General features: G+C 37.8%; 1 protein-coding gene across 6 annotated transcripts in view; it reads right to left on the reverse strand.

Moving 5' to 3' along the window:
* Window positions 1–13,503, reverse strand: part of GPSM2 (G protein signaling modulator 2) — a 37,261-nt gene that overhangs the window by 17,192 nt on the left and 6,566 nt on the right. For 4 of the 6 annotated variants that reach the window (XM_053391546.1, XM_053391540.1, XM_053391541.1 and 1 more), the window contains exons 2-4: window positions 8,486–8,788; window positions 1,087–1,308; window positions 6–141 (exon numbers count right to left, since the gene is read on the reverse strand). In XM_053391546.1, coding sequence (XP_053247521.1) covers window positions 6–141; window positions 1,087–1,308; window positions 8,486–8,589 — 462 coding nt within the window. In that variant the 5' untranslated portion in view covers window positions 8,590–8,788. Of the gene's footprint in view, window positions 1–5; window positions 142–1,086; window positions 1,309–3,197; window positions 3,402–8,485; window positions 8,789–13,503 lie in introns of those variants that run through there. The other 2 variants (XM_053391545.1, XM_053391543.1) reach the window with 2 other exon arrangements.

Here is a 13,503-nt window from a genome sequence, read left to right on the forward strand (position 1 = left end):
CTTACCTTGTCACTTAGCTCTCTAGAAATGTCGAGGTGCCTCTGACAGCGGACAACTGCTTCTTCATAATTTCCAAGGACCTTTAAGGTATTTCCCAAGTTTCCACTTGCTTTAGCTTCGCCTAACTGGTCCCCAATGGTCCTGAAAACCAAAAGAAATATGAACTCATTTCTGCCACTTTTATAACGTATGTGGACTTCAACCTACCTTAAACAGAAATATTTTCCTATTAAATATCTACATTAGTTACCAGATGTTTGTTAAAATTTGACACACTTGAGTCCCATCCTAAATATGTTTACTCAGTATTAAGCCTTATTTATGATCATATTAATTCCAGCTAATGGCTTAGCAAAGACTGCTTGGAGATATTTTAACATTTGTCAAACTGCTACAATGCTATGGCTTCAATTCTAAATGCTCTCACTAGTATGTTAAGAACTACTGAAAACAATAGGACTTGTACATGTGCATAGTATTGCACAGTAAATGTACTATAATTTAGAATTCAATTACAACGTGGTGCAGCTAAGTAATTTTATACCCTGAACTTAATGATCTTACTGGGGGTGGTGGTGGATTTAGAAAGCTATGTGTATTACTTCAATTTTGAAGTGTACAACATTTCTCTTTTCCCCAACTCCCTGCCACCACTCTATGCTTTACCACTTCTTCTACATTTCTACTACATTAGCGCAAAAATCAAACCAAAGCTTCTGCTGTCCTCATGCTAAACACATTTACTTGAGAATAAGCACCATTTTATTGTAGAAAAATACATTCTTAAAGTAAAAGTAAAAAAAATAAGAATATGTGACCATCTACATGCCCAGATGGGCACCCCCTGTCCCTGGACACATCTGTGGTCGCTCTCATGAAATCCTATTAGCATATTTCATCACATAATTAGCAGAAATTAGCCTAAGAAATTTCTGTTGACAGAATTATACCGAGCAACATTCCATTATCATGTGTTCAATATATGGTCAAGTATATCTAGTCAATTTCACTGAACAAAGTTTATTCACAAACAGAAAAAGTAATTGCTATCTAGAGGATCCTGAAGGAATCACAATTTAAAGTTACCTTGCAAGGGTTAAATCATGGTGGTGATACTCCAAAGCTTTTGTGTATTCATGCAAGTAGAAATAGGCATTGCCCAGCTGGCTGTAAATTGCACTGAGGGTTTTCAAGTCTTCTGTTCCAACCTGAACTGCTGCTTCAAAGAAAGAGACACCAGCTCGACAGTCCCCTGCTTTACACAACCGCTCCCCTTCCAAGGCAAGCTCCAGGCAAGAAGCTTCCATTCTGCAGAGATGGAATGCAAGACGCCATGAGTTCCAATATCCTGCTATTCCCTGCAGCTGTCATTAAGACCTACCTAAAGCCCACACAAAATCCCCTGCTAGGCACTTTTACTGAAACATAAATAAAATATGCTTAGTTCAAGTGCACACTTAAGCACTCATATGATTTTGCAAAATTAAAATCAAGTTCCAATTATCTTAGAACAGCTGATGCCCTTATTACATACACGGTACATTATTATACAAAGCAGAGGGTGTGGTTGCAGCAGCAATCCTAAGCACCACATACACTTAATAAACATGCTTGGTAGCCCACCAACACATCATTAGTCATTTTGCACCTCACCAATAGCCTGAAAGAAGAGGTTAAGTATCTGTTTTTCAGTAGAAAACAATCCACACCTAGTTACCTGGAGAAGCTTTCTTTCAGCACATGCAGCCAGAAATATGACTTATTTACTAGCTTCCCAGTTAAGGACCTTATAGTGCAGCGCATTTCACACAACAGAGGCAAGGGTTGATTTCCAACCCAGTACAGTGGTACCTCGGGTTACATACGCTTCAGGTTACATACGCTTCAGGTTACAGACTCCGCTAACCCAGAAATAGTACCTCGGGTTAAGAAGTTTGCTTCAGGATGAGAACAGAAATCGTGCTCCGGCAGCGCGGCAGCAGCAGGAGGCCCCATTAGCTAAAGTGGTGCTTCAGGTTAAGAACAGTTTCAGGTTAAGAACGAACCTCCGAAACGAATTAAGTACTTAACCTGAGGTACCACTGAAATGGTTATTTTCAAGGCTACATTTCAGTTCAATTGACTAGACTGATGGTTGAATATCTCTGTGCCTGTCCTGCATAAGCAGCAGACACTGCTTCATGTTTTAAGCTACCAAAAAGACCTTAATCAAGCACAACAGGTTTTAGATTACAGTGGTAAGCATAATTAGAGTACAAAACTGTAGTGCAGAACAAAAAGTTGCAGTTCATGCATTTGTAAGGCCCCTGGTATATAATGTCTATTTGGGTATGTCTTGACTGTACACTTCGTATGCCTAGTGGTGGAAGAAGTTCTCTCCCCCACCCCTCTCCACCCAATGGAATAAATGAGATGATTTATATTGGGGAAAGAGTATGGAAAGGGTGGAAGGGTTAAATCCCCTCTTCCTGAGCACCACAGTCCCACTCTTCAACACAGCCTCATGGGACAGCTAAACAAGAACTGTGGGTGACCTAAATCACTGATATCCTACCCCCTGCTGCTGCCACCACCTGTTCTGTCTGGTTTGGACCTTACTAGACTGCTGTGTTGCATGCTTTGAATTGCTCTTTTATGTTGCGACTTCAACACAGAAACATGGAAAGTGGAAAGAAGATCGTGAATCTCTTAGCTGATGAATCTCAAGTGGCTATGTGATTTAAATTAAAAATTAATTGTACCACCAAAATATACCATCTATGTATTTAATTCCAGATTCCTGGTTGCAGTGTTGGGCTTTTACAATAAGAAATGTGGGTGCATGTTTTACCACCTATGCAAGCTCTTAAAATCAGATGTACTGCCTCCCATCTTCTCTGAAAGAGTGCTGGCAGTTGCCCTGTTTTTATTTATTTGGGGTGGGAGGAACACACATGGAAGATATGCATAGATAGCAATACTGATGCTGTATTAGAACTGGTTCCATGATTACTTAAAAATCAAGATTCTGGCCTGAATTTCCAGAACAGGCAAGTTAACAAGTTAGGTGATATTGTATTAACATGTGGAGTATTTATAGGTTTTTTTAAAAAAAACAACGCAACAAGGGTCTTTTCATTTAGAAAGCATAATCCTTGCACACAAGCCCCTAATGTGTCATTCTGGTGTTCAATAATGTTTAGGTTCTCAGCTCTTACCCAGCCAACTTTCACACATAAATATTCTTGGATTCAACCTTTACAGGAGGGAGAAAGAACGAGTTATTCGTGCCAGTTGGACTGCAGTTCTCTTGGGTACAAGTCAGCCAGCAGGAATTCCTTCCTCATTCCCTGCCTGAACTATTTGGGAGAAGCCTGGAAAGACAGACCATGGAAATCTTTCATCCCTCTCTCTCTGGCTTCTAAAGAGCTCGGCCTGTTAAGTGGGTTAAAGCCAATACTTAATACCAAGTCAGAACACTGAGCATATTATTACAGAGGAAAAAGGAAAAAGGTGGGGAGCAAGATGTAATTACATATAATAATGACTAGAAAACAGGCAAGAAGACTAAAAATCCAAGTTCCTTGCACTACAGGCTTTACTTGAAGCCCATGTTAGAATCACAGAGGCAGCGGGGGGAACCTTACAGACTATCCAGTCAACTTCCTTGCTCAAGACAAGAAATCCTGAGTAAGAGCATCCCCAATATATGTTCTGCTTGAAAAACTACAGCTAAAGCTCACCATCCATCTAGGTAATTTGTTCCAATGCTGAACTGCTCTGATAATGTTCAACTGAAATCTACCTTCCATTAGATTAGTCCATTAGATCCAGCCCTACCTCATTTTATGCAACTGCCCCTCAGGTATTTGAACAGTGCTATCATGTGTCTCCCCAAGCCCAAATCTTCTCTTCGGGCTAAACACCCTCAGTTGTTTTTTCTTTAGAGGACTTGCCTTCCACACCCCTGACCATATCTGTAGTTGTCCATTGACCCCATTGCAATTTGTCCAGATGTTCAATGTGTGACTGACTACAATCCAGAGATCCTTTTCATGTTTTTCTGCCAAGCCAGGAATCCTCTATTCTTTACACATGCATTTGGTTCCCAGCAGAACTTTGCTTATACCTTGGTGGAATTTGATTTTGTATGTTTCAGTCAGTTTTCCATTCCATCAAGAACATTTTAGGTTTACTACTGTATTCTGAGGAGTTAGCTAACCTTCCCAGTTTTCTGTCATCCTCAAATTTGAAAACTAGTTAATACACCCTTTCATCTAAGTCACACATAAAAGTCTGAAGAATTCTAGGCCTAAAACAAGGACTTGCTGCACCCCACTTGAAACCAGATTAATGAGGAATTACTGATATGCACTCTTTGAATATATCATTCCAACCAGTTGTAAACCCACATAACAAAACTATCCTCTAGCAAACAGTGAATCAGTTTACAATCCAAAATATCACAAGGAACAAATTAGTTGAATCCTACCCATATATTCACAACAAGATGACCGTTAACATTATGAAGCATATAGTCCAGCAGTTAGGACTACAGAAATACACAGAACACACAAAAAGCATTTTAAAAGTGATATGCAGCATTTTACCCATACTAGAAAAACTGGAACATGAAGTCACATAAGCAGTTAGTACAGTACAGCACCTGACTGCGTTAATAAATAGTGCAATTATTTTAAATACCATCCAAACGTTATATAGGTTGTCAACTGGCAACATAAACCCCAATTTTGTATATACCAAATAACATATATTTCTTCAATATCATGCAACAGGACCTTTTAAAATTTCTAGTCAAAACAACTGCAGAATTAATGCACCAGACTATATGTAGTAAGAAACTACCAAAAGTATACTGTACCTCTTAGCCTTTGAAACTCCGCAGCCTAAACACAAGGATATGATAGACATTCTTAGCTTTTGTTAAAAAAAATAGTGTACGCCTATTAGTCAGGAATCGTACAAAATGAATCTTATATTTCGTTTGTAAGTCTAGTGTCTCATGTTGGCCAGCCATACCATAGATTTGGAAACTTGCCAAAATATCTTAAACAGAACTAAAAGCCAACTTCTTTCATTTTGTTACAACGCTGTCTAGCCAGCATAACTTAACTAAAAACAAAATTGCCTACAACAGTATGTAACACCACCACAACAAAAGAATTAAGACACGCTATTGGGTAATCTTACCTAATCCTATCCCCTCCAAAGAGGTTCTCTCCGGGCACTTCATGTTGAATGTCACATTCAATTAACTTGACATTTAGAAATTATAGCACTCATCAACATGTAGAGGTTTTCCTATCACTTAGCATGATAAATTTATGGTTATCCTTTCTTAAATTTTCATTTTAAGTAATGGGTAGAGTTTGATTTTTAATATAGATTTTAAAGCACAGAATTTTAAAGCAGAATTTTATGAAAATTATATTATAAGCACAAAGTGGCTTAAGGATAGATGGACACAATACTGGAAGTATTTTTATGACTCAAGAGCAGAGCTTGCAGGGATGCAGAGATGAAGTGTTTACTGTTACAAAGGGATAACAGCAAATAACTCCAGTTCAATTGTGTGAAGGCAATTTTTTGGTATGCCATACTGGAGATCAAAGCAGCTTTGGGAAGAAAAGCTATTTACAGATATCTCATTGGATCTAAAAGCTGGGCCTTAACTGAGGTGAGATACAACTTGCTTTTAATTACAGGAACAGCATTAGCAGCTGAGCAAACGCTTTACAACTGCACTATGCCTGTTTTTAAAACCTTATGAAATGTTAAAAAAATGCTCATTATGCAAAAAAACAAACAAAAAAAAAACAAAAAACCAGTGGGAGGGAGCAATATATACATTTTTAGGAATTCATCAAATAGTCACAAGAAAAGCAGTTTCATATTTTCACTATCTCTTCCAGTACTCAATAAAAGGATATATTGTTAAGGATGCTGATTGGGGAAAAAGATAACTCTCCTGATTTGTACATTTCAAGATAAATAATGTCCTGGCTTATCATATGACAGTTTTTTAGATTCTGTGTAAATATTTTCAACACATTGCTGCTTAATCTTAATGTTTTTGGTTCTACATATAATCAACAGAATCATTCTTCTCTGAACAAAATGTTTCTCAAATATAATTTTCAATTTTGGTCTCATAAATCACAATACATTGCCTATTTTGCCTCCATTCCTTTTAGAATTTCTCCATCTTTTCTTTTTTAAGCTTCTAAATTCTTATAAAATGCTTTTTTCCTTCATTCTTTTAAATGCAGGGAGCTGGTACTTTTGAGTAATAATTTAGTCCTAAATTATTTTAAGCAACTGTGGGAAAGAATGTGAATGCTAGCAAGTGTCTTTGTTTCCCAACCAGTACCATGCATGCATCTTAAGTCAGGGATGAGCAAACTTCAGGCTTGCAGGATATACTTCATTTTTTACATAATCTCCAAGAGCCAACCAGAGCCATGTGCAAAAGCATGTATTTAGAACTAAAGAATCCTGACCCCAGGGATTTATTTCCGAGACCAGAGCTTAGCTCACAGTTCTTCCAAAGAAAACCCCATTCTTGATAACCTCAGCTGCTCCAGCTTTGTTAATTTCAACAGGGTAATGGGTAGGGGGTGTGTGTCATTTTAGTGTTGCTGTTGATAAATAATCAGGAGTCAGAAATCCCTGCTGATCAACTGGAAAACACCCAGAGAGCTACTAGAAGATAGTGGTCAACTTTCTGTCCACCTCTATATTAAGCTACCAATAAACTGGGCCATATTTGCTGTTTAAGATGCAATAGAAGTATATGAGAATGCTTTGCACTTTCTATCCCTGCACTGTCATTATGTCCAAAAGATAATGTTTGCATAAGCTCGATGAGCAAAAACGTACAGATTTTAAACATGTTGGAAAATAATCAGTGCAAGCTATTTGCACTTTCTATTTATTCCATTATCTCTGTCAAACCAAAAGCTTCTCTAAGTGTCTACTGTATTCCTTTCACATTTCTATTTTTCTTCTTCTCCTGATCTTTAAAGAGAAAACACTTTTCAGTTTTCTAAAAGATTTTAAAAGATTCCCATTTATGTGTCTTTCCCATCATTTCTTCCTCTTCTGTTAATAAAGTTTTTACCAAATATAGGTGCCTAATGTCATGTCTTGATAAACATATGCATATTTTTACTGAACTTAGTAAAAAGAAACTTCTATCTTTCGACACTTGATTTTCATCACATGCAGCTAAACCTACATTTGAGTAAATGTAGAGTTCAGAGTTTCTGACTGGTGTACTGTTTGTTGCTAAAGGAGCTATATCTGTTTTTCATTTTCTGTATGGAGAATAAAAAAGTAATAGCTAAGTAAAATGCAAATGGGTCATATACATCTAGAAGGAAAGGAGCCATGTAGTCATCCTTTTCTAAGCATTTGATCCAGTGGTTCATGTGGCATGGTACAGAATCAGATGCATACAATTGGTCTTTCTAGAATAATTTTGTTCATTTCATAAAGAAGGATAATTACTTGCTTGGCCAGCAGTCTTTCTTCATTTCTGCTGCTATTACTGCATGGTTATTTCCCACACTCGCCCCTTTAGCACTGAGACTGACCATCACCAAAAAAACCTCACTGTTTTCTATTCAGAGGGAACACAACCCACTTCTATAAGCAGCTTTCTTGATTTTCTCTCTTTAAGAGAACTGCCACAGTAGATACTACATAGCAAGGAAGGAATAAGGAGCAAAAAAAAGCAAATGAGTGGCTCTCACCTGAATACCTATTTGCTATACCCAGACAAGTTGTGAGAAGCGCCAGCAAACAAATATATGTTCCATATATAAATATATGTTGTTTAGAACAGATTCATGTATTATCTTTCATTCAAGAAGGAAAATCAGAAGAATTAAAACAGAAGGGGTTTGATCCTGACCAAGTTAGTTGTAATGGAGTCCCACTGAAGTCAACTGAGTTAGTGATAACCTAACTAACTTGGTCTGAATGCAACACAAGATTCACAGAAAGCTCTTTTCAATAAAAATATTGCCAAGTATTTTCTATCTGAGTGTGCAACAGACATTGCTGTTGTGGGCGGAAACCACTGGAGAAAACACTTTGGCTGTCCCATGCTCAGGGGCTACCCAAATTTCTGAACACATAGTTGGCTGACTCCCTTATGTTGTGGGTCCCACCAAACAGCTGGCTGTAAGGTGTTTGGAAACCAATGCACAAGGGATTTTGACAAGGTGGCAGGGGCAACCTACCTGTCAATCCTCTGACACCAAATCACTGTCAGACAGGTTATCCCACCCACTATCTAAGTTGGTCCTTGGAAGTGGGACCAGATAAAGATCTGACCAACAAAGCCAAAGAAGTTCCCCACCACTGTGCTAAAAAAAGGATCTATGAAGTCTTTTGAAAAAGTAACATGCAATTTACTTGCAAGCCTTGTTTTGCTAACCTTTTAAAAGTATATATTAAAAAAATTAGTAAGCATGCTTACCTGTAACGAACATGAAATGAATGACCTTCACACATGTTTAACAAAACATTTTCTTCCATTGAGTTGCATGATGAGTAGGAAAGACAATAGCTAGTATGTCGCATGCAGGGCAGCCAGTAGGTTATGAGGAAGTGCTTTACGACAAAGTCCCAGTTAGTGTATTAGCAAATTGGAGTCAATAAATTGTATGTTCTTGTTGCAGTAGTCTTCTTTAGTAACAAAAAAGAAGCTCCTTGTCAGATACCACTTAAATGTTCAGAAATAAGATGATGGGCTGTATCTGTGACTGAATCTGTTGTATTTCTGCAAAGGGAACAAAATATGCTATTGTTTCAAACTATGTATTTATCATCACAACAATCCACAGCCAATGAAAAAAGAAGTGTAACTGTTGAGCAATCTTAAACAAATAATGCAAATAGGGGGTGTTTGTTTTATAAGTCAATTTTCATCTTATATTTTGTTTTCAGGTTGGATACCCAAGTACAAAAATACATAAACCGCTCAATAATTGTGACTAGCACACACAACTATGCACCCATGCCCTTTTTTTCATAACTAAATATAAGTCATCATTTAAGAGAATTTCTTGGTTCATACTTCAGTTCTAGCTCAAGATGCCAAATACAGTACAGATACTATTTTATCATTTGGTTTACTTGTGACAGTTTCAATTCTAGTTGAATTCTAGATGTGCTTATTTTGAAAAAAACAACCCACCAATTTCAATTAGATTTACTTTCAAGGATGCAGCTTTAGATTCAGCTTTACATGTTACCCTGAAAAGCAACCTACAACTGAGTTTACAACTGACTCAAAAGGTATTTTAATCACATGATGGTTATTTCATTTATTAGGATTCTTGCTGAAATGATTGTTTTGCTTCTATTCAAGATAATCATTTTCTTTACAGATGAACTATGCCACAGTCAGATAGGATTAGAATGATAAAAGTTAACAAAGCCATAGCATGTGAAATAAAATAAAATGAAATAAAATCTAACAGGGCAATAAAATCTAATTCATGCTGCTAGTTCTAAATCGTTGTAACCAGGCTTAAAACTGTTCTGAGGGAGAAGGATCTTCTAACTAAGCCAGATGGTTCATAGTTGGCTTCCTCATTTGTCCTCCAGATGAGGCTGGTAGCAGCAGAGACGAAATGCTGGACTTACGTTATGTTCCTCTCCAGACTCCCAGGTGTTCCTGCTGCTAGTGCTGATCTTACAGCTAGAGCTCAACAAACACAGAACTCTTTAGCATTTCCCAGGTGATTTTCATATTTGTGCATCATGAAATGGACAGTAAAAAAAAGGGGGGGGGTTCAGAAATCACCATAAGAACAATTCTGCTACTAATAGAATGAACAAATATAATGCTGACTGGTGACAGAGAAGAGCTCATCATTTTGGCAGCATTTAGAGCTGTATATTAAGCCAGGAATAAGTGTCATGCTACACTCCCCCCCCCTTGCACACTGACTCTGGTGCTTATATTGTGGTCTGTTTAGACTAAATTTTCCCATTACATTCTAGTTTCGTATCACAGCTGTGAGTCCATGATTAAATATTTCAGACATAATAGGAAATGGTGAGTTGTTTAAACCACAATTCAATTTCCAAACTCGATGTATGAGATAGGAGCAAGCATGTGGGCATGATGCTAATTTCTGGTTTATGAACTATACAGTGGATGCTTGGGTTGCGAACGTGATCCATGCGGGATGCACGTTCGCAACCTGCAGCATTCGCAACCCGCATCTGCGCATGTGCGGGTTGCGATTTGGCGCTTCTGTGCATGCGCAAAGCGCAATTTAGCACTTCTGCGCATGCGTGGCCGCCGAAACCCGGAAGTAACCCGTTCCAGTACTTCCATGTTTTGGCAGTCCGCAACCTGAAACGTCTGTAACCTGAGGTATGACTGTACAGCAAAGGTTGTCAAATAGTTTATGAAGAAAGATTGTGAAACAGTTGAGAAACTCTTATTGGTCCTCTATTTTATTATTTTCCCCCTTGACAGAAATAGAGGTAATTTTGATCAGGGGTCAATTACTAAACAACGCTTTAGCTTGAGGCTCATTATTTTCAAAATATTTCCTAAGAATTTACCAGTTAAAAGTTATTTGTGGATTTGACAGAGGCTCAGGATTTTAATAATAATAATAAATAGTGGTATTCAACTAATTTGTACTCATAGCGGGTCCATTGTAATTAATGGTCCTAACTTAGTCATATTCATCAACTTCAACAGGTTTATTCTGAATAAAACTTAAATACCACCCACAATGTTGGTTTTGACAATCACAAAAAATATTAAAATATGAGTTGTGTGTGCTTTGATTTGTTGAAAAAATAAGTTTAGTAGGTGATACACTGAACCCCCCAGCAATTTTCAAGTGATCCATGCAACAACGAAGTCTAAAAAACCACTAAACAATAAGCTGATTTAGTTGGAGTTACATTCAAACAGTTACAAGAAGAAAATGTTACAATACAATCAATGTTTTAGCTCTCATAAGACTAGGTCCAGGAAACTAGTTTGCGCTATCACAGGCGGTGAAGCCTGTGAACCTGGTGACTCGGCGGGCACCATTTGCGCCCCCCCGACCTGCGAAGGAGCCTTTTTAAAGGCTTCGGAACGGGGGACGGGGTGAGCGGCGCGGTGCTGAGAGTCGACTGCTTCTCCTGCGGAGTGAAGCCGCGCTGCCATGGCTGGAGAGCGCTGACTTCTTCTTGTGATTTGGACTTTAAAATAACAACCCGTGAGTATTACGGAAATTGGATTTCTAAGGAATTTTTTTTTCGTGAATTAGGCACGATCGGGGAAGGCGTAAACAGGAAGTCCGTCTCCCCGTCCTGTAAACAATCTAAAGCAAGGACCTGCTAACTAAGGTCGAGAGAATTCTTTCTTTTATTATTGGGTAAAAGACATTAATTTCACGATCTGGCACTAGAAGAAATTTTACTGGAGGATAAGAGCTAATTTTGGGAGCTGAAGTGCCACCCCCCCCCCCGGACCCGGGAGTGATCCGCGGGAGAGCCTGTTGAAAAGACATTGAAGAGTTTGACAGCTGTCAAATTAGCTGTCAAGCTGTCAAGACGGAAAAAGAGAACTTTGTTTCTGCTGCTTCTGCTGGCTATATTTGTTACAATTTGACTATACTTTGTTGAAAATAAGGAAGAACTGATACAAACTAATTTGACTTTTGGATTTTAACTGGAAGGATAACTAAGTAACCAAAATCCCTCTAGAGGGGATTTTGGGACATTACAAGAATGGCTGAAGGAGGAAAAATTCAAGCTAAATTGGACAGAGTGTTTCTTCTCTTGGGAAAGTTACAAGGCCAAATTGATGTTTTGGCTACAAATGTTGCAACTCTGGACTTAACAGTAAACAAATCCATTGAATTTGATAAGGAATTGACTCAGGAAGCCCATGCAGCTGGACAAGAAGAGAAACTTGAGAGTTTTGAGAGTGTGAAGAGATATATGTTGTTTCTGAGGAAAAGGAAGGAGGAGATGTAATGTTGCAGATGACAAAGGAGAGCCAGAGGCCTGACATGATGGTTACGAAGGAAAATAAGAACTTGATGGTGAAAATTTGGTCTGAATTGGAGACTGAAGAATGGAGAGATCTCCTTATGTGGAGATCGGAAGACCCAAGGATTACAAATTTGATTAAGGTGGAAGTTGGAGCTTTGGGGACATTTGGACTTGAAAGGAGTAAGAAACAAGATTCAGGCTCCACTTTTAAGTATGGAGGTCTGGCTGGAAGAAACATGGACCCTATTGGACTGCGCTTCTCCGAGATTTGGTGTTTAATACTAAGGACTATCAAAAAAAACCGGCAGAGAGGAACTGAGAGAGAATTAAGAGCCTCGGACGTGAGATCGCCAGGCTGATAGTAGATTGATTGATGGACGTTTGTCGTGGATTGAAACCGGGAAAGGGGGGGTGGAGTTTGGGAATCCAAAGGGTGTATAATTATAATCTGTTTTGTTTTTACTTTTGTTATCTGTTTGAGAATTGAGGAAATCGTGGAAGGGAATTTAGGCCGACTTTAGAAAAAGGTTTTAAGAATAAGCACTGATGTATTACTATTGATGTTTATAAGGCAAAAGTGGTTTTTTAAAATGAACTAAATATAAAAAGGTTAAAAATTAGGGATAAGAACTTGTTGAACCAACAATTTGAATTGGAATACAAGAGGGGGAGGTGTGGGGAAGTCAGGGAAATATGTTATTGAAAATAAGGATTGTGAATTCTATGTGTTTTTAAACTTTTCTGTTTTTTCTTTTTTGATTTTTTAATGTATTACAATGGAAAATTTTAATAAATATTTTTTTTAAAAAAAAGAAACTAGTTTGCGCTAGCCCAGTGGAATATTTTATTTGACCCTCTTTCAATGGTTAATTCCCATGCCAAGTAACAAAATGTTTTTAAAATGCCACTCAGTTTCAAAAGTAGTTTGTTGCATAGCACTGGGGGCTGCTGTTCAAGAAAAATAAGTCTAAAGTCCTGCTCAAGCTCATGGAACAAGTTTAATTATTTTCTGAATCTCAGCCAATAAAAAAGGTTGTGTAGGGAATTGGGTGTAACTAAAAATAAGTACAAATGTGAATTATAAACATATTACAAAAAAGTTATATTCAAAGCATCTATGCAAGTGGATATAATATTGGTAGTCTCACTCCACCACAAAATGTAAGTAAAAGTCAGCAGTTAAGATACCAATTTACTTTCCCAACAAGTATTCCATAAGTTTCCTCTAGCATAACCCGATATAGTACTACAGCTAGAAAACCAGGAGCAAACTCCAAAATACTGCAACACTTTGTCCTAGGTTCATTTTAATACCAGAGTTGTTAAAACAACCAAGAATGTGTGAACAATCATGCCCACTTGAGAGTTCTAGCCCTCAAATCACAAATCTTCATCTCTAACTTAACCAAAACAGATTTTCAAAATTATTCAAAAGATTTGAAGTCAATATACTATAGAGTGCTTCCCAAAACCAAACTA

Source organism: Podarcis raffonei, chromosome 6, assembly GCF_027172205.1.
Source record: "Podarcis raffonei isolate rPodRaf1 chromosome 6, rPodRaf1.pri, whole genome shotgun sequence".
In the NCBI taxonomy this organism is placed as follows: domain Eukaryota; kingdom Metazoa; phylum Chordata; class Lepidosauria; order Squamata; family Lacertidae; genus Podarcis; species Podarcis raffonei.